Here is a 19,966-nt window from a genome sequence, read left to right on the forward strand (position 1 = left end):
GTGGACACACTATGCTGGAAAACTGAAAGTGCCCTATAGACATTGGAGATGCACCAGTTTTTGACACAAGAGATCAAGAAAGAAAATAAAAAGTGGCAGGAAGGTATGAATCAAGTCCAGTGAAGGAGGCTTGATCACAGCTGCCAAAAATATGGAGCGCTTCACGGATTTGCGTGTCATCCTTTCGCAGGGGCCATGCTAATCTTCTCTGTATCGATCCAATTTTAGTATATGTGCTGCCTTAGCAAGCACGAGGCCAACTGTCCCGCTCACGGAATATGTACCCCTCGGGTTCGAGCGAGCCATCACCAAGGTGGTAGGGCAAGCGATCCATCTACTGAAAGAATGGGTTGGGCAGACTTATCTATGGTACCAAACCACAAGCTCTGAATGGGCTGTGTACTCCAGGTTTTTGAGAAAGAAATGAGTTGGCAGAAAGTAGAAAACCGGATAATGCGGACAAACTTGAAGGGAAAAGATATCGCCTATGGGGTCAAACCCTGTTCCCTGTCGGCATCTGCTGAAGAAAGGGAGTGGACACACTATGCTGGAAAACTGAGAGTGCCCTATTGACATTGGAGATGCATCAGTTCTTGACACAAGAGATCAAGAATTAAACTAAATAGTGGTAGAAAGGTATAAATCAAGTCCAGTGAAGCAGGCAACTCTTTAGGTAGTTACAGCACTGCTGGTCACTATATGACGCAATTGTCAAAACTAATCAGAAGTAGAAGTTGATATTAGTTCAAGTTTGCTCTGTGTGGATGTATTGTTCTGTTCCAGTGATGTTCTGTGACTCAACCTTGAAGGGAAAAGATATCGCCTATGGGGTCAAACCCTGTTCCCTGTCGGCATCTGCTGAAGAAAGGGAGTGGACACACTATGCTGGAAAACTGAGAGTGCCCTATTGACATTGGAGATGCACCAGTTCTTGACACAAGAGATCAAGAATTAAACTAAATAGTGGTAGAAAGGTATGAATCAAGTCCAGTGAAGCAGGCAACTCTGTAGGTAGTTACAGCACTGCTGGTCACTATATGACGCAATTGTCAAAACTAATCATAAGTAGAAGTTGATATTAGTTCAAGTTTGCTTTGTGTGGATGTATTGTTCTGTTCCAGTGATGTTCTGTGACTCAACCTTGAAGGGAAAAGATATCGCCTATGGGGTCAAACCTTGCTCCCTGTCGGCATCTGCTGAGAAAGGGAGTGGACACACTATGCTGGAAAACTGAGAGTGCCCTATAGAAACTGGAGATACACCAGTTCTTGACACAAGAGATCAAGAAAGAAAATAAAAAGTGGCAGGAAGGTATGAATCAAGTCTAGTGAAGGAGGCTTGATCACAGCTGCCAAAAATATGGAGCGCTTCACGGATTTGCGTGTCATCCTTTCGCAGGGGCCATGCTAATCTTCTCTGTATCGATCCAATTTTAGTATATGTGCTGCCTTAGCAAGCACGAGGCCAACTGTCTCGCTCACGGAATATGTACCCCTCGGGTTCGAGCGAGCCATCACCAAGGTGGTAGGGCTAGCGATCCCTCTACTGAAAGAATGGGTTGGGCAGACTTATCTATGGTACCAAACTACAAGCTCTGAATGGGCTGTGTACTCCAGGTTTTTGAGAAAGAAATGAGTTGGCAGAAAGTAGAAAACCGGATAATGCGGACAACCTTGAAGGGAAAAGATATCGCCTATGGGGTCAAACCCTGTTCCCTGTCGGCATCTGCTGAAGAAAGGGAGTGGACACACTATGCTGGAAAGCTGAGAGTGCCCTATTGACATTGGAGATGCACCAGTTCTTGACACAAGAGATCAAGAATTAAACTAAATAGTGGTAGAAATGTATGAATCAAGTCCAGTGAAGCAGGCAACTCTTTAGGTAGTTACAGCACTGCTGGTCACTATATGACGCAATTGTCAAAACTAATCATAAGTAGAAGTTGATATTAGTTCAAGTTTGCTTTGTGTGGATGTATTGTTCTGTTCCAGTGATGTTCTGTGACTCAACCTTGAAGGGAAAAGATATCGCCTATGGGGTCAAACCTTGCTCCCTGTCGGCATCTGCTGAGAAAGGGAGTGGACACACTATGCTGGAAAACTGAGAGTGCCCTATAGAAACTGGAGATGCACCAGTTCTTGACACAAGAGATCAAGAAAGAAAATAAAAACTGGCAGTAAGGTATGAATCAAGTCCAGTGAAGGAGGCTTGATCACAGCTGCCAAAAATATGGAGCGCTTCACGGATTTGCGTGTCATCCTTTCGCAGGGGCCATGCTAATCTTCTCTGTATCGATCCAATTTTAGTATATGTGCTGCCTTAGCAAGCACGAGGCCAACCATCCCCCTCAAGCAATATGTACCCCTCTGGTTCGAGCGAGCCATCACCAAGGTGGTAGGGCAAGCGATCCATCTACTGAAAGAATGGGTTGGGAAGACTTATCTATGGTACCAAACTACAAGCTCTGAATGGGCTGTGTACTCCAGGTTTTTGAGAAAGAAATGAGTTGGCAGAAAGTAGAAAACCCGATTATGCGGACAACCTTGAAGGGAAAAGATATCGCCTATGGGGTCAAACCCTGTTCCCTGTCGGCATCTGCTGAAGAAAGGGAGTGGACACACTATGCTGGAAAACTGAGAGTGCCCTATTGACATTGGAGATGCACCAGTTCTTGACACAAGAGATCAAGAATTAAACTAAATAGTGGTAGAAAGGTATGAATCAAGTCCAGTGAAGCAGGCAACTCTTTAGGTAGTTACAGCACTGCTGGTCACTATATGACGCAATTGTCAAAACTAATCATAAGTAGAAGTTGATATTAGTTCAAGTTTGCTTTGTGTGGATGTATTGTTCTGTTCCAGTGATGTTCTGTGACTCAACCTTGAAGGGAAAAGATATCGCCTACGGGGTCAAACCCTGTTCCCTGTCGGCATCTGCTGAGAAAGGGAGTGGACACACTATGCTGGAAAACTGAAAGTGCCCTATAGACATTGGAGATGCACCAGTTTTTGACACAAGAGATCAAGAAAGAAAATAAAAAGTGGCAGGAAGGTATGAATCAAGTCCAGTGAAGAAGGCTTGATCACAGCTGCCAAAAATATGGAGCGCTTCACGGATTTGCGTGTCATCCTTTCGCAGGGGCCATGCTAATCTTCTCTGTATCGATCCAATTTTAGTATATGTTCTGCCTTAGCAAGCACGAGGCCAACCGTCCCGCTCACGGAATATGTACCCCTCGGGTTCGAGCGAGCTATCACCAAGGTGGTAGGGCAAGCGATCCCTCTACTGAAAGAATGGGTTGGGCAGACTTATCTATGGTACCAAACTACAAGCTCTGAATGGGCTGTGTACTCCAGGTTTTTGAGAAAGAAATGAGTTGGCAGAAAGTAGAAAACTCGATTATGCGGACAACCTTGAAGGGAAAAGATATCGCCTATGGGGTCAAACCCTGTTCCCTGTCGGCATCTGCTGAAGAAAGGGAGTGGACACACTATGCTGGAAAACTGAGAGTGCCCTATTGACATTGGAGATGCACCAGTTCTTGACACAAGAGATCAAGAATTAAACTAAATAGTGGTAGAAAGGTATGAATCAAGTCCAGTGAAGCAGGCAACTCTGTAGGTAGTTACAGCACTGCTGGTCACTATATGACGCAATTGTCAAAACTAATCATAAGTAGAAGTTGATATTAGTTCAAGTTTGCTTTGTGTGGATGTATTGTTCTGTTCCAGTGATGTTCTGTGACTCAACCTTGAAGGGAAAAGATATCGCCTATGGGGTCAAACCTTGCTCCCTGTCGGCATCTGCTGAGAAAGGGAGTGGACACACTATGCTGGAAAACTGAGAGTGCCCTATAGAAACTGGAGATACACCAGTTCTTGACACAAGAGATCAAGAAAGAAAATAAAAAGTGGCAGGAAGGTATGAATCAAGTCCAGTGAAGGAGGCTTGATCACAGCTGCCAAAAATATGGAGCGCTTCACGGATTTGCGTGTCATCCTTTCGCAGGGGCCATGCTAATCTTCTCTGTATCGATCCAATTTTAGTATATGTGCTGCCTTAGCAAGCACGAGGCCAACTGTCTCGCTCACGGAATATGTACCCCTCGGGTTCGAGCGAGCCATCACCAAGGTGGTAGGGCTAGCGATCCCTCTACTGAAAGAATGGGTTGGGCAGACTTATCTATGGTACCAAACTACAAGCTCTGAATGGGCTGTGTACTCCAGGTTTTTGAGAAAGAAATGAGTTGGCAGAAAGTAGAAAACCGGATAATGCGGACAACCTTGAAGGGAAAAGATATCGCCTATGGGGTCAAACCCTGTTCCCTGTCGGCATCTGCTGAAGAAAGGGAGTGGACACACTATGCTGGAAAGCTGAGAGTGCCCTATTGACATTGGAGATGCACCAGTTCTTGACACAAGAGATCAAGAATTAAACTAAATAGTGGTAGAAAGGTATGAATCAAGTCCAGTGAAGCAGGCAACTCTTTAGGTAGTTACAGCACTGCTGGTCACTATATGACGCAATTGTCAAAACTAATCATAAGTAGAAGTTGATATTAGTTCAAGTTTGCTTTGTGTGGATGTATTGTTCTGTTCCAGTGATGTTCTGTGACTCAACCTTGAAGGGAAAAGATATCGCCTATGGGGTCAAACCTTGCTCCCTGTCGGCATCTGCTGAGAAAGGGAGTGGACACACTATGCTGGAAAACTGAGAGTGCCCTATAGAAACTGGAGATACACCAGTTCTTGACACAAGAGATCAAGAAAGAAAATAAAAAGTGGCAGGAAGGTATGAATCAAGTCCAGTGAAGGAGGCTTGATCACAGCTGCCAAAAATATGGAGCGCTTCACGGATTTGCGTGTCATCCTTTCGCAGGGGCCATGCTAATCTTCTCTGTATCGATCCAATTTTAGTATATGTGCTGCCTTAGCAAGCACGAGGCCAACTGTCTCGCTCACGGAATATGTACCCCTCGGGTTCGAGCGAGCCATCACCAAGGTGGTAGGGCTAGCGATCCCTCTACTGAAAGAATGGGTTGGGCAGACTTATCTATGGTACCAAACTACAAGCTCTGAATGGGCTGTGTACTCCAGGTTTTTGAGAAAGAAATGAGTTGGCAGAAAGTAGAAAACCGGATAATGCGGACAACCTTGAAGGGAAAAGATATCGCCTATGGGGTCAAACCCTGTTCCCTGTCGGCATCTGCTGAAGAAAGGGAGTGGACACACTATGCTGGAAAGCTGAGAGTGCCCTATTGACATTGGAGATGCACCAGTTCTTGACACAAGAGATCAAGAATTAAACTAAATAGTGGTAGAAATGTATGAATCAAGTCCAGTGAAGCAGGCAACTCTTTAGGTAGTTACAGCACTGCTGGTCACTATATGACGCAATTGTCAAAACTAATCATAAGTAGAAGTTGATATTAGTTCAAGTTTGCTTTGTGTGGATGTATTGTTCTGTTCCAGTGATGTTCTGTGACTCAACCTTGAAGGGAAAAGATATCGCCTATGGGGTCAAACCTTGCTCCCTGTCGGCATCTGCTGAGAAAGGGAGTGGACACACTATGCTGGAAAACTGAAAGTGCCCTATAGACATTGGAGATGCACCAGTTTTTGACACAAGAGATCAAGAAAGAAAATAAAAAGTGGCAGGAAGGTATGAATCAAGTCCAGTGAAGAAGGCTTGATCACAGCTGCCAAAAATATGGAGCGCTTCACGGATTTGCGTGTCATCCTTTCGCAGGGGCCATGCTAATCTTCTCTGTATCGATCCAATTTTAGTATATGTGCTGCCTTAGCAAGCACGAGGCCAACTGTCCCGCTCACGGAATATGTACCCCTCGGGTTTGAGCGAGCCATTACCAAGGTGGTAGGGCAAGCGATCCATCTACTGAAAGAATGGGTTGGGCAGACTTATCTATGGTACCAAACCACAAGCTCTGAATGGGCTGTGTACTCCAGGTTTTTGAGAAAGAAATGAGTTGGCAGAAAGTAGAAAACCGGATAATGCGGACAAACTTGAAGGGAAAAGATATCGCCTATGGGGTCAAACCCTGTTCCCTGTCGGCATCTGCTGAAGAAAGGGAGTGGACACACTATGCTGGAAAACTGAGAGTGCCCTATTGACATTGGAGATGCATCAGTTCTTGACACAAGAGATCAAGAATTAAACTAAATAGTGGTAGAAAGGTATAAATCAAGTCCAGTGAAGCAGGCAACTCTTTAGGTAGTTACAGCACTGCTGGTCACTATATGACGCAATTGTCAAAACTAATCAGAAGTAGAAGTTGATATTAGTTCAAGTTTGCTCTGTGTGGATGTATTGTTCTGTTCCAGTGATGTTCTGTGACTCAACCTTGAAGGGAAAAGATATCGCCTATGGGGTCAAACCTTGCTCCCTGTCGGCATCTGCTGAGAAAGGGAGTGGACACACTATGCTGGAAAACTGAGAGTACCCTATAGAAACTGGAGATACACCAGTTCTTGACACAAGAGATCAAGAAAGAAAATAAAAACTGGCAGGAAGGTATGAATCAAGTCCAGTGAAGGAGGCTTGATCACAGCTGCCAAAAATATGGAGCGCTTCACGGATTTGCGTGTCATCCTTTCGCTATGGCGAAACGAATCTTCGGGTGAATTGTTGCAAATTGTTTCACCGCGCTCGGCTCACCGATTGGCCCAGGGACGAATTGTTTCACCAAGTCCCGCCTCTGCTCCCCTCGTCTCATTGGCCGGCCGACGAATTGTTGCAGAGGCGCTCGTTCCTCGCATTGGCCGGGAGCCCGCCTCGGGCTCCTATTGGCCGAGGCCATGCAGGGCGCGTGGAGTCGGCGAAATCAGACGTCATTCGCGCTTGTCAAAATCACTATTCACCCCGAATTAACGCTCCCTTGCTATTTTACTGAATTTATCATAACCTTCAACACAAACGTTTTTTTAAAAACGACACAACTGCCTTTTTTGCGGTCTTTTTTGGTCCTTTTGCGGTCTTTTTTTGCCTTTTTGCAGTCTTGTTTTTTGCCTTTTTGCTTTTTTTTTTCTTTTTGCCTTTTTGCTAACCCGCATTTTTTCGTTGAGCACGTAAGTTAGCATATTTTTACTATCTCATGTTTAAAATAAGCATATGATAGGCATTTTATCAAAGTGTACATCATGCATAAGAGGCGGGAGGGGAGAAAACGGGCTAACAATTAATATATCGATCAGTTCATAGTTTGCCCGCCTAAATCTTATAATTCGGGCTAGTTTCGTTCATGATTTTTGTCGACTGTCACTAAATGTGCTGATTTTCTTTATTTTAACTATAAGAAATGCATGCATAAGAGGCGGGAGGGGAAAAACGGGCTAACAATTAATATATCGAGCAGTTCATAAACTTGCGATGACATTTGCCCGCCTAAATCTTATAATTCGGGATAGTTTCGTTCATGATTTTTGTCGACTGTCACTAAATGTGCTGATTTTCTTTATTTTAACTATAAGCAATGCATGCATAAGAGGCGGGAGGGGAAAAACGGGCTAACAATTAATATATCGAGCAGTTCATAAACTTGCGATGACATTTGCCCGCCTAAATCTTATAATTCGGGATAGTTTCATTCATGATTTTTGTCGACTGTCACTAAATGTGCTGATTTTCTTTATTTTAACTATAAGCAATGCATGCATAAGAGGCAGGAGACTAACAACTTAATTCGGTAAAGAGTGCAGTTTCATTCGTTATTTTTATGACCAGTAAATCCACTTCTTTAATATATATATATATATATATATATGAATTCTTCTCATGAGTGTTCGTTTTTGTTCGTTTCTTTGCTCACTTTATGTCAGTTTTATGATCAGAATAATTAACAGCTTTGAGTGTTCTTTTTTTTTTCGTTTTTGTTCGTTTCTTTACTCACTTTATGTCAGTTTTATGATCAGAATAATTAACAACTATGAAAAAAGAAAACGAAATACATTTAAAATAATAAAAAGATATAACTAAAAAGAAAAAAAAAAGTGCACTAATGCCACCGATTGATTTAGTTAATGTACATTTTTCCATGAATTTTTATTTTGTGTATGGGGTTTTCTGTCAATTGTTTGTATTTGCTTTACTGTTGCAGAATGGAAAGCACACCCAACCTGCGTGTGGAGGCTGGAGAGCTGGTGCTGAGGCCTTCCAAGCAGGCAGCCACGGTGGAGAAAGTTCACCTTTCTCAAGTGGCTAAAGGGGTACCCTTTGTTCCGAAGTACCCTGAGGCTGTGCTGGGGGAGGCCAAGGTCAGGGTCATCCAAGGTGGAGGGAATCCCTTTGATGACCTGCTGGTGGCTAGTCAAAGTGCCATCCAGTTTGGTCAATACAGAGGGAAACCCTTCAAATGGATGCTAGAAAATGACCTTGGCTACTCCCTCATGGTCCTGTCTGGGCATCAGCGGGAGCGCGAGGCTGGCAGGCTAGACAGAGGTGCCCTCATGGCCAATAAGGATGCCTTTCTCAAATATGCCTGCACATTTGAGAGGGTGGCAGAAGCCATCAAAGTGCGCAGGCAGAGAGAGGGCACTTTACCTGGCTGTGAGGGTGACTGTCTGGTGGGCTTTGGGGTCCACAAGAAGAGCACCTTCAAGGAGCTCTATGAGGCCAAGGACAGGGAGAGGAAAAGGTAATATGTGCTTCTGCTTGTTAATTGTATTGCTGTTTTGTATTTATTTTGCTCTTATCACGTACACTATTGTGTGTCTTATGTAGCTACGTGGAGTTCATCCGGAAAAAGGGCACCAATGCAGGCAGCAAGATGGATGGCTTGAAGAAATACATCTTGCTGAGGGACCAGCAGAGGAAAAAGAAATCATCTTCTGCGTCCCAGCCTGCTGTCCCGCATCCTTCACGTTTGGCTTCTCCTCCTCCCACCCAAAGCTCCCATTCCCAGCCAGCCACAGCACACGGTGAGTTTTTAGATCTATAAGTGGTGTAAATCTATGGATGCTCTAATAGAATTATGAATAACATTGCAATTTGTCTGCCCTCAGAGCCAACAGATGAAGATCTGCTGGCTTCAGCCATGGAGGTGGAGCCACAGGGTGAGTGTTTTGTTTGGTTTTGTGTGTAAAAAAATGGAAAAGATACTCACCCGATCATATGTGATCACAAATACATTTACTAACATCGAATAGAATTGTTATGTAACCACAAATGTCTTCAAATTATTAAACCATTAGTACTAATTACAAAATTAAAACGATGTGTTCTTCACAGTACTTCCACCACCTCCAGCGCCGATCCGCTCACCTCGCTTGGAGCAAAGAGCCGCTCAAAGGCTGGTGTCAGCGGCTTCTGAGGTACAGTTTTTCATACCAGCAGTTTGCATATATATTATAAATTAATGTATGTATATATATGTGTGTGTGTTTTACTCATTTTATTTTTATTGTTGTGTGTGTATAGGTTGTTCTTCCTGAGGCCTGGAAGCACTCCCTTCCAGAAGAACAGCAGGAGTGGATCGGCCGCTCCCTCTTCCGGCGCCAGGGTGGAAGGGCAGCGCTGATTGATAATCTGCAGATGTGGTGGTACCCTCCCCAGCCACGCCTGCAGTATCATCAGCCTCCAGCGTCGCCGGACGTGTTCTTCACCTGGCCGCTGTGTTTGTGGATGCCCTACAGGATGTGGTCCTACAAGCTCATCTGCAGCTCGCCAGACTGCAGACGGTCTGGTCAGCGACTGACATCCTGTGGGCTCTACAAGACAGTGAGGCGGGTGCTGAATTTACACGGCTGGTATTTTCTGGCAACAGAATACCTGGAGTGTCAGCGCTGCCACAAGAAGCTGGCTGCGTGGTCGTACGACATCCTGGACCAGCTGGACCCGGCTCACCGCAGGATGTTCCCAGCCATCCTCACTTACCGGTGAGTCATGAAAAATTTTATTTCAGGTGCAATTAACTACTAACATGTTACACCTTTAACTGGGCTGTAATGGTAATAATGTAACTTAAACAACTTAAAAATAATATTTTTGTTAGTCCTTTTAAAATTAATTTCACGCCATTTGTACACAAAACAAGCACTATCTTGCTTTTGTAGTTTTTCAAAAGACACTCTGTCTGCCAGTCAAGGTTCTACACAAAATGTGTGAACGACCCACCCCAACTGATCTTTGCTTGACCTTTCAAAGGTGTCAAACTCAGAACAATAGCATTCCAACACCTTGAGACACCTAGCCTGACGGCTGAGGTTCTTTTCAAGATGTGTTAACGACCCCCCATTGAGCCTTGCTTAACCTTGAACCAGACTTGAAACAATATCAAAGTCTGTACAGTTTTTTTTTTATCTTTTTGTATGGGAAACATCACACATTTTTTTATTTATAAAGAAAGAACACTTTAAAGGAACTTTAATAAAGTTTGCCTTTGTCTGTGTGTTTTACAGGTTCTCTTGTGATCTGCATGTGGCGAAGTTAATGAGAGAGCGCTCTCTCGGCAACAGCGTCTCTATGCTGTATCACAAGCTGTGTGAACTGCATAGTGAGGAATGGATGGAGAGGTCCCTGCGATACCTCTCTGTGTGTGACCGGTTCCGGGGTACCACCACGCAGCCCATCTCACCTCCACCACCCAAGCCGCCTGTACCGACCGCCCAGTGGCTCCTCTCTGTCCATGCAGAGGATATCCGGTCCCGGTATGGTGAGCTCAAAGCCAGGGTCACCTCTGTCTTTGGGTCCATCCTGAAGATGGACTCCACAAAAAAGGTAACATATTTTTAATATATATATATATATTTATTTATTATATATATAATGTATATATACATTATATATTTTTTTGTTTATCTGTACTGAATTTTCTGTTTTTCAACAATAGGTGGCCAAAAAACTGGCGGGAGCTGCAGCTGGGACCGCAGCCTGGGTCACCAATGTGGGCAATGAGCACGGACAGGTCCTCATGTCTGTGCTCACCTCACATGAGGGCCAGGGACTGCTGCCTATGACCACTGGCCTGGTGAATAGGTACGAGGCGGCTGGAGTCACTCCCCCAACACTCTTGTATGTGGACAGAGACTGCTGCTCTTCTGTGGGGACCTCCAGAGCAGGTGCCATGTTCAGCGGCTGGAGTGACATGGTGGTCCGTCTAGATGTGTGGCACTTCATGCGGCGCTTCGCCGCAGGTCTGCACACGGACAGCCACCCACTCTACGGTCTGTTCATGGCAAAGCTGTCCGCATGCATTTTTGTCTGGGACGAGGGAGATGTGGCTCTGCTGAGGGAGGCCAGAATGCGGGAGCTGGAGCAACAGCAGGGCATCAGAGGCCTCACTGATGACCAGCTAACCAGCATGCTCACCTCCAGACAGCTGGCGCTGCACTGTCGCCGCTCCACACGTGGCATGGAGGAGACGGAGCAGCTGATTGGCGCGTTGCTCGAGGCCTTCATGGACGCCAGGGAAACCATGGGCATCCCCTTGGTGGACAAGGAGAGGATGGACGTCATCTGGGACACCCAAAGACGCCACCTTCCCTGCATCCAGGACCCCCCCGGTGTGCAGCTGTACACCCAGACAGGAAGTACGACGAAGGGAGGGATCATACTTCCTGTCTACCGCTGCGCTCGGGGTTCCACTTCCCTGGAGTCCTTCCACAACCACCTCAACCGCTTCATACCCGGTAAGATTACACACAATCACCTTGAATGTGTGTTGTTTTTTTTTTTTTTTTTGATGGTCTGTTTCATCTCTTTTGTAATTATAAATTAGTGTTAATGTTTGTTTGTTTGTTTTTTAATCAGGAACAAGCGCTAACCTGGAAAATTTCCAGGCTTATCTGCTTGAGGGTTTGGAGCGGTGGAACGAGGACCGCGCTGCTGCTGCTGCTGCCGTCACGGACGAGGCCCCGTCGTCCCTGCGCTGCTACAGTGCCTCGCTCCAGCACAGCCTCAATGAGCTCAGTCAGCGTCTTCTTGGCTGTAGTCTTGTACAAGACCATTCAAAGCCAGGACAGTACACAGGTATGTGTCTATAATGCCATGCTGTGTTGTTTTATTTGTAATGCACATGTGTTTAAAACCTTGTTTTCTATTTAATTTTATTTTTGTCAGGTGAGCTCATTGGGGTGGAGTATCTGTGCTCGCAGCAGTCCTGGGAGTTCAGGGAGGACTATGGGCGGGACCCAGATGCCCCGGTCAGAATCACAGATGACTTGGGGGAGGCAGAGGATGAGGGATTTGGGGATGAGGCAGAGGAGCAGGACCACACCATCTCCCCTCTTTCCTTAGTGTCCACCCAGGAAGCTGTACGCTTGTCTCGGGATTCAGCATCGCCTTCTCAGTCCTCCCAGGACCTGCCACCTGAGCCCCAGGGAGATGTACGTATACAGGCAGGCATCCCTTGCCATGTCATCATGTGGAGGACTTTTTTTTATCCGTCCACTAATTTCTTCTTTTTTTTCTTGTTTAGGTGTGCAGAGGACCAGACGGGACACCAGGTTTTGATAGAGTGGTGGACCTGGCCAGATACCTTGTCGAGCTGAGAGAAAAGCCTTGTGTCTCAGATAGGGAAGCCACTGAAATTGTTCGGCTGTGGGACAGACTGCCAGACAGTGACAAAAAAGGTGTTTCCTATCCGCCGAGACACAAGGAGAGACTCTTACAAGGCAGGTTCAAGGCCACCCACTCCAAAACCTCCACCTGCCATGGAAAGGAGAGCCTCAAGCGGTAAGTTAAATAGTTGCATAAAGAGCTTTAATAATAGAAATGACTATATGCTTTATAATTCACGTATTTTATTTTACAGGTGTATGCTGGGGCAGGGGTCGGGTCCTGCCCAATGGCCCAATATTTGTAGGATTGTGGAGGCAGTATGTCTGGAGCTCTGCTCCATTCATCCAGCGGGGAAGGTGAAGTGGGGTGTTTCACTGAACCGCTGGGCTGCCATTCTACATGACTACCAGGCCATACGGAGGCTGGTGGGGAACTGCCCAGCACTGAGGGGACGGGCAAGGATTCAGCTGTTCGAGGTCAATCAGCGGACGCTTTCTGTCTGGTAAGTAAACCAGCTATAAAAGGGATTTTACAATTCTTATATTCTGTTCATCCTATTAATTGTGCCATTTTAAACAGGTACAACAACTACAGGAAGAAGCTGGAAGCAGACGTGCTGGCTCTGAGTGTGCCCTTGCCTCAGATCAGCATGGTGTCTCACACCGCTCTTCCTGTAGCCAAGCAGAAGGTGTCAGTGCCCTCGGCAGCTCAATCAGCACTTCCACCTTTCCCCTTTGTTGTAAACCCTGACCTGTCAGGTCAGGCCATACGGCGAGGGCAGCACCATCCTCCCCCAGCATCAGCACCCGCACTCTCCGCTCCACCGTCAGCCTCCCTCTCCGCTCCACCGTCAGCCTCCCTCTCTGCTCCACCGTCTTTGAGTAGAACAACTTTGTGGAGGAAGAGGAAGGCTGAGGAGTTTTTAGCCAAGAAACAAGGGCTGCCCCCTCCACAGCAACATGTGCGAAAACAGTACACATGCAGTCGATGTGGGCAGCTCAGAAAAAAAGAGTTTGGGCACACCAGGGTGGGCAGCTACTTCTTCTGTGCCACAGCAGAGGGAAAGACTGTGGAAGAGTGGCTGCAGGAGAGGAAAAATGAAGAAAATCCGTAAATAACTGTTTATTTGTAAATATCTTTTGATGTAAATAACTATTTATTTGTAAATATCTTTCATTTTTAAAAAACAATTTATTTGTAAATATCCTTCATTGTAAATAACGATTTATTTGTAAATATCCTTCATTTTTAAATAACAATTTATTTGTAAATATCCTTCATTTTTAAATAACAATTTATTTGTAGATATCCTTCATTGTAAATAACAAAAATATCCTTCATTGTAAATAACAATTTATTTGTAGCTATCCTTAATTGTAAATAACACAAATATCCTTCATTGTAAATAACGATATAGTTGTAAATATCCTTCATTTTAAATAACTATTTATTTGTAAATATCCTTTGTTGTTAAAACTATTTCTTTATAAATATCCTTTGATGTAAATAACTGAATGTCATTTGTTTATTTCTATTAAGAAATTTTTCACATTTAATAAAAAAAACATGTAATTATTCCAATATGATCGTTCTTTATTTCAAAATGTTTAAATGCTTAAATTACATAACAGTTATATAAATTGTCATTAATTATTATTTAAGAACATTTAATGACTGTTCTTCCATTTGAGAACATTTATTTGCCTCATAAATGCAATGGTAATATAACAAACCCCTATCTAAGGTTTATCTGCCTTCATGAAAGACATGTAAATTTGGCTAAATTCTTATTTATTTTTTTTTAACTTTTGCACATTTATTTGTGCAAATAAAATACATTTATTTGTGCATAAAAACCATGTAACAGTTCTCTATTTCAGAATCTCCCTTCACAAAGTTCATATTAATAGTCTTAAATGCTTGTTCTTTATTTTAGAACACTTATTTGCTCTCATAATGGTCATTAAACAGTCGTAAACTACTTCTTTATTTTAGAACCTTAATTTGTCTTCACAAAGTCCATGTTAACAGTCCTAAAAGACTTTTCATTATTTTAGAACCATTTTTGTGTTAATTAAAATCATGTTAATTGTCTTACCCATTTATTTTATTTGTGAAGCTTTTGATTCATTTAAATTATTCGTTAGCATTTTGTTTCCCTAAATACATCTCAGAGTCAAACGCAACAAGTCTGGGTTTTTATTTTATTTTTTTATTCAATAGTTCACACTGGAACTATAAAAAAATAAATGTAAACAAAAGGCAAATATTAAAACAGAACAAATTAACAAGAGTGCAAAAAAGTTAAAGAAATAAATAGATAAAAAATAAAGACAAATAGATAAATAAAGGATAAAAATAGATGAATGCAAACAAATACAAATATTAAAATAATTTTTCAAAAGAAAGAATAAACAAAAATAAATTTAAACAATTCTACTCAATTGGAGCAAGTGCCCGCTGCTCCGCCAGCCAAAGTTCCACACTTTTCCCCTCGTATGAGCTGCAAAAGGCTTTCCCAGCATAGCGTGAGTGTCCATACTCCTTAGTTTTAGGCTGCTGGCACAGACTGCAAGTTATCGGAGTGCACTTTTTTGGCCTTTTCTGGGGCAGGCCTAGGGAAATGGCCTCTTCTTTCTTCTTTCTCCTCCATGCCGTTGTCCTGGGCACATCCCTGACATTGTCCGCAGCCGCAATCCTTTTCTGTTCAGACAGCCATTGAGAGGCTGTCTTCCCAGTAGAAGTGGCACAGAAGCTTTTGCCACGGTAAAAGCTGTGCCCAAACTCCAAACGCTTGGGCTTCCCACACAGCCTGCAGGGAAACCCTCTTGGATCCCGTCGCCTGGCAGTGGCTTTGCCCTGCTTTAAGGCCTTGAGGTCTTCCTTTGCCCTCTTCTTCCTTCTCCAGGCTGTGGCCCTCGGCACCCGTTTAAGGGCCGCCTCAGCCACAGCTGATGGAGGAGGGAGCACGGCCAGTGAAGCGCATGGAGGAACTGTAAAGACAAAAAAAAAAAAAAGTTATTTTAGACATTTGTTGCATTTGATATGATTTCATTCTTTTACATTGATGTATAGTTTAAAGATCTTACCCGACACTTTCAGTCGTCTCATCTGTGGAGGCCACTGCTTGCTTTTGGATGGGGTGGATCCATCCAGGCTCTCCCTGAAAAGCCTCCGTCTCTCACTTTCCTCAGAGGAAATTACTGGAGGCCAGTAGGGCTTGGAGAACTTTAACAGACGCTTCTCCTTTTCTGCCTTACAGACACGCAAGACAGTGTTGGAAAAGTCTGCTTCAAGTTTCTGCCGAAACTTCTCCCTCCGTAGCTGCTCTTGTTTTGGAAGGACTGGAGGCCATCCTGGTTTTCTAGGCATTTTCTAACCGTTTTCTAGAAATCTCTTTCACAGAATCAAACTGGTCAATATATCACACAGTGGGGCCCCAACATTTATACTCAGGTGAGTGGGTGTGGCTCAGGTGCGCAGGGGGGCACAAGTGGGCCAACAGAGAAGATTGGCCGGGATCTTTTGCGCAGGGGCCATGCTAATCTTCTCTGTATCGATCCAATTTTAGTATATGTGCTGCCTTAGCAAGCACGAGGCCAACCATCCCCCTCAAGCAATATGTACCCCTCTGGTTCGAGCGAGCCATCACCAAGGTGGTAGGGCAAGCGATCCATCTACTGAAAGAATGGGTTGGGAAGACTTATCTATGGTACCAAACTACAAGCTCTGAATGGGCTGTGTACTCCAGGTTTTTGAGAAAGAAATGAGTTGGCAGAAAGTAGAAAACCCGATTATGCGGACAACCTTGAAGGGAAAAGATATCGCCTATGGGGTCAAACCCTGTTCCCTGTCGGCATCTGCTGAAGAAAGGGAGTGGACACACTATGCTGGAAAACTGAGAGTGCCCTATTGACATTGGAGATGCACCAGTTCTTGACACAAGAGATCAAGAATTAAACTAAATAGTGGTAGAAAGGTATGAATCAAGTCCAGTGAAGCAGGCAACTCTTTAGGTAGTTACAGCACTGCTGGTCACTATATGACGCAATTGTCAAAACTAATCATAAGTAGAAGTTGATATTAGTTCAAGTTTGCTTTGTGTGGATGTATTGTTCTGTTCCAGTGATGTTCTGTGACTCAACCTTGAAGGGAAAAGATATCGCCTACGGGGTCAAACCCTGTTCCCTGTCGGCATCTGCTGAGAAAGGGAGTGGACACACTATGCTGGAAAACTGAAAGTGCCCTATAGACATTGGAGATGCACCAGTTTTTGACACAAGAGATCAAGAAAGAAAATAAAAAGTGGCAGGAAGGTATGAATCAAGTCCAGTGAAGAAGGCTTGATCACAGCTGCCAAAAATATGGAGCGCTTCACGGATTTGCGTGTCATCCTTTCGCAGGGGCCATGCTAATCTTCTCTGTATCGATCCAATTTTAGTATATGTTCTGCCTTAGCAAGCACTAGGCCAACCGTCCCGCTCACGGAATATGTACCCCTCGGGTTCGAGCGAGCTATCACCAAGGTGGTAGGGCAAGCGATCCCTCTACTGAAAGAATGGGTTGGGCAGACTTATCTATGGTACCAAACTACAAGCTCTGAATGGGCTGTGTACTCCAGGTTTTTGAGAAAGAAATGAGTTGGCAGAAAGTAGAAAACTCGATTATGCGGACAACCTTGAAGGGAAAAGATATCGCCTATGGGGTCAAACCCTGTTCCCTGTCGGCATCTGCTGAAGAAAGGGAGTGGACACACTATGCTGGAAAACTGAGAGTGCCCTATTGACATTGGAGATGCACCAGTTCTTGACACAAGAGATCAAGAATTAAACTAAATAGTGGTAGAAAGGTATGAATCAAGTCCAGTGAAGCAGGCAACTCTGTAGGTAGTTACAGCACTGCTGGTCACTATATGACGCAATTGTCAAAACTAATCATAAGTAGAAGTTGATATTAGTTCAAGTTTGCTTTGTGTGGATGTATTGTTCTGTTCCAGTGATGTTCTGTGACTCAACCTTGAAGGGAAAAGATATCGCCTATGGGGTCAAACCTTGCTCCCTGTCGGCATCTGCTGAGAAAGGGAGTGGACACACTATGCTGGAAAACTGAGAGTGCCCTATAGAAACTGGAGATACACCAGTTCTTGACACAAGAGATCAAGAAAGAAAATAAAAAGTGGCAGGAAGGTATGAATCAAGTCCAGTGAAGGAGGCTTGATCACAGCTGCCAAAAATATGGAGCGCTTCACGGATTTGCGTGTCATCCTTTCGCAGGGGCCATGCTAATCTTCTCTGTATCGATCCAATTTTAGTATATGTGCTGCCTTAGCAAGCACGAGGCCAACTGTCTCGCTCACGGAATATGTACCCCTCGGGTTCGAGCGAGCCATCACCAAGGTGGTAGGGCTAGCGATCCCTCTACTGAAAGAATGGGTTGGGCAGACTTATCTATGGTACCAAACTACAAGCTCTGAATGGGCTGTGTACTCCAGGTTTTTGAGAAAGAAATGAGTTGGCAGAAAGTAGAAAACCGGATAATGCGGACAACCTTGAAGGGAAAAGATATCGCCTATGGGGTCAAACCCTGTTCCCTGTCGGCATCTGCTGAAGAAAGGGAGTGGACACACTATGCTGGAAAGCTGAGAGTGCCCTATTGACATTGGAGATGCACCAGTTCTTGACACAAGAGATCAAGAATTAAACTAAATAGTGGTAGAAATGTATGAATCAAGTCCAGTGAAGCAGGCAACTCTTTAGGTAGTTACAGCACTGCTGGTCACTATATGACGCAATTGTCAAAACTAATCATAAGTAGAAGTTGATATTAGTTCAAGTTTGCTTTGTGTGGATGTATTGTTCTGTTCCAGTGATGTTCTGTGACTCAACCTTGAAGGGAAAAGATATCGCCTATGGGGTCAAACCTTGCTCCCTGTCGGCATCTGCTGAGAAAGGGAGTGGACACACTATGCTGGAAAACTGAGAGTGCCCTATAGAAACTGGAGATGCACCAGTTCTTGACACAAGAGATCAAGAAAGAAAATAAAAACTGGCAGTAAGGTATGAATCAAGTCCAGTGAAGGAGGCTTGATCACAGCTGCCAAAAATATGGAGCGCTTCACGGATTTGCGTGTCATCCTTTCGCAGGGGCCATGCTAATCTTCTCTGTATCGATCCAATTTTAGTATATGTGCTGCCTTAGCAAGCACGAGGCCAACCATCCCCCTCAAGCAATATGTACCCCTCTGGTTCGAGCGAGCCATCACCAAGGTGGTAGGGCAAGCGATCCATCTACTGAAAGAATGGGTTGGGAAGACTTATCTATGGTACCAAACTACAAGCTCTGAATGGGCTGTGTACTCCAGGTTTTTGAGAAAGAAATGAGTTGGCAGAAAGTAGAAAACCCGATTATGCGGACAACCTTGAAGGGAAAAGATATCGCCTATGGGGTCAAACCCTGTTCCCTGTCGGCATCTGCTGAAGAAAGGGAGTGGACACACTATGCTGGAAAACTGAGAGTGCCCTATTGACATTGGAGATGCACCAGTTCTTGACACAAGAGATCAAGAATTAAACTAAATAGTGGTAGAAAGGTATGAATCAAGTCCAGTGAAGCAGGCAACTCTTTAGGTAGTTACAGCACTGCTGGTCACTATATGACGCAATTGTCAAAACTAATCATAAGTAGAAGTTGATATTAGTTCAAGTTTGCTTTGTGTGGATGTATTGTTCTGTTCCAGTGATGTTCTGTGACTCAACCTTGAAGGGAAAAGATATCGCCTACGGGGTCAAACCCTGTTCCCTGTCGGCATCTGCTGAGAAAGGGAGTGGACACACTATGCTGGAAAACTGAAAGTGCCCTATAGACATTGGAGATGCACCAGTTTTTGACACAAGAGATCAAGAAAGAAAATAAAAAGTGGCAGGAAGGTATGAATCAAGTCCAGTGAAGAAGGCTTGATCACAGCTGCCAAAAATATGGAGCGCTTCACGGATTTGCGTGTCATCCTTTCGCAGGGGCCATGCTAATCTTCTCTGTATCGATCCAATTTTAGTATATGTTCTGCCTTAGCAAGCACGAGGCCAACCGTCCCGCTCACGGAATATGTACCCCTCGGGTTCGAGCGAGCTATCACCAAGGTGGTAGGGCAAGCGATCCCTCTACTGAAAGAATGGGTTGGGCAGACTTATCTATGGTACCAAACTACAAGCTCTGAATGGGCTGTGTACTCCAGGTTTTTGAGAAAGAAATGAGTTGGCAGAAAGTAGAAAACTCGATTATGCGGACAACCTTGAAGGGAAAAGATATCGCCTATGGGGTCAAACCCTGTTCCCTGTCGGCATCTGCTGAAGAAAGGGAGTGGACACACTATGCTGCAAAACTGAGAGTGCCCTATTGACATTGGAGATGCACCAGTTCTTGACACAAGAGATCAAGAATTAAACTAAATAGTGGT

At 44.4% G+C, this 19,966-nt stretch overlaps 2 protein-coding genes, 11 non-coding genes and 1 pseudogene across 13 annotated transcripts in view; 1 reads left to right on the forward strand and 13 right to left on the reverse strand.

The window, feature by feature from the left end:
- Positions 1–13,905, forward strand: part of LOC148997471 (uncharacterized) — a 51,046-nt gene extending 37,141 nt beyond the window's left edge. The window contains exons 2-13 of the mRNA XM_089122491.1: positions 8,114–8,650; positions 8,737–8,933; positions 9,018–9,068; positions 9,244–9,326; positions 9,433–9,890; positions 10,413–10,731; positions 10,844–11,642; positions 11,764–11,982; positions 12,073–12,338; positions 12,431–12,687; positions 12,767–13,015; positions 13,093–13,905. Of these exons, the coding sequence (XP_088978617.1) occupies positions 8,115–8,650; positions 8,737–8,933; positions 9,018–9,068; positions 9,244–9,326; positions 9,433–9,890; positions 10,413–10,731; positions 10,844–11,642; positions 11,764–11,982; positions 12,073–12,338; positions 12,431–12,687; positions 12,767–13,015; positions 13,093–13,627 (3,969 nt within the window). The 5' untranslated portion in view covers position 8,114 and the 3' untranslated portion in view covers positions 13,628–13,905. The remainder of the gene's footprint in view (positions 1–8,113; positions 8,651–8,736; positions 8,934–9,017; positions 9,069–9,243; positions 9,327–9,432; positions 9,891–10,412; positions 10,732–10,843; positions 11,643–11,763; positions 11,983–12,072; positions 12,339–12,430; positions 12,688–12,766; positions 13,016–13,092) is intronic.
- Positions 1–19,966, reverse strand: part of LOC120475645 (NLR family CARD domain-containing protein 3) — a 297,421-nt gene that overhangs the window by 275,414 nt on the left and 2,041 nt on the right. The gene's annotated exons all lie outside the window — the stretch shown is intronic.
- Positions 146–252, reverse strand: LOC148997513 (U6 spliceosomal RNA). Its single transcript, XR_016148127.1, has one exon. It is a non-coding gene; the product is annotated as a U6 spliceosomal RNA (small nuclear RNA).
- On the reverse strand, positions 1,354–1,460 carry LOC148997514 (U6 spliceosomal RNA). Its single transcript, XR_016148129.1, has one exon. It is a non-coding gene; the product is annotated as a U6 spliceosomal RNA (small nuclear RNA).
- On the reverse strand, positions 2,224–2,330 carry LOC148997515 (U6 spliceosomal RNA). Its single transcript, XR_016148130.1, has one exon. It is a non-coding gene; the product is annotated as a U6 spliceosomal RNA (small nuclear RNA).
- Positions 3,094–3,200, reverse strand: LOC148997516 (U6 spliceosomal RNA). Its single transcript, XR_016148206.1, has one exon. It is a non-coding gene; the product is annotated as a U6 spliceosomal RNA (small nuclear RNA).
- Positions 3,964–4,070, reverse strand: LOC148997517 (U6 spliceosomal RNA). The gene has a single exon (XR_016148135.1). It is a non-coding gene; the product is annotated as a U6 spliceosomal RNA (small nuclear RNA).
- On the reverse strand, positions 4,834–4,940 carry LOC148997518 (U6 spliceosomal RNA). Its single transcript, XR_016148141.1, has one exon. It is a non-coding gene; the product is annotated as a U6 spliceosomal RNA (small nuclear RNA).
- LOC148997519 (U6 spliceosomal RNA) lies at positions 5,704–5,810 on the reverse strand. Its single transcript, XR_016148143.1, has one exon. It is a non-coding gene; the product is annotated as a U6 spliceosomal RNA (small nuclear RNA).
- LOC148997520 (U6 spliceosomal RNA) lies at positions 16,039–16,108 on the reverse strand (annotated as a pseudogene).
- Positions 16,872–16,978, reverse strand: LOC148997521 (U6 spliceosomal RNA). Its single transcript, XR_016148242.1, has one exon. It is a non-coding gene; the product is annotated as a U6 spliceosomal RNA (small nuclear RNA).
- Positions 17,742–17,848, reverse strand: LOC148997522 (U6 spliceosomal RNA). The gene has a single exon (XR_016148144.1). It is a non-coding gene; the product is annotated as a U6 spliceosomal RNA (small nuclear RNA).
- LOC148997523 (U6 spliceosomal RNA) lies at positions 18,612–18,718 on the reverse strand. Its single transcript, XR_016148146.1, has one exon. It is a non-coding gene; the product is annotated as a U6 spliceosomal RNA (small nuclear RNA).
- LOC148997524 (U6 spliceosomal RNA) lies at positions 19,482–19,588 on the reverse strand. Its single transcript, XR_016148210.1, has one exon. It is a non-coding gene; the product is annotated as a U6 spliceosomal RNA (small nuclear RNA).

This window comes from Pimephales promelas, chromosome 2, assembly GCF_988280905.1.
Source record: "Pimephales promelas chromosome 2, fPimPro1.hap1.1, whole genome shotgun sequence".
NCBI lineage: Eukaryota > Metazoa > Chordata > Actinopteri > Cypriniformes > Leuciscidae > Pimephales > Pimephales promelas.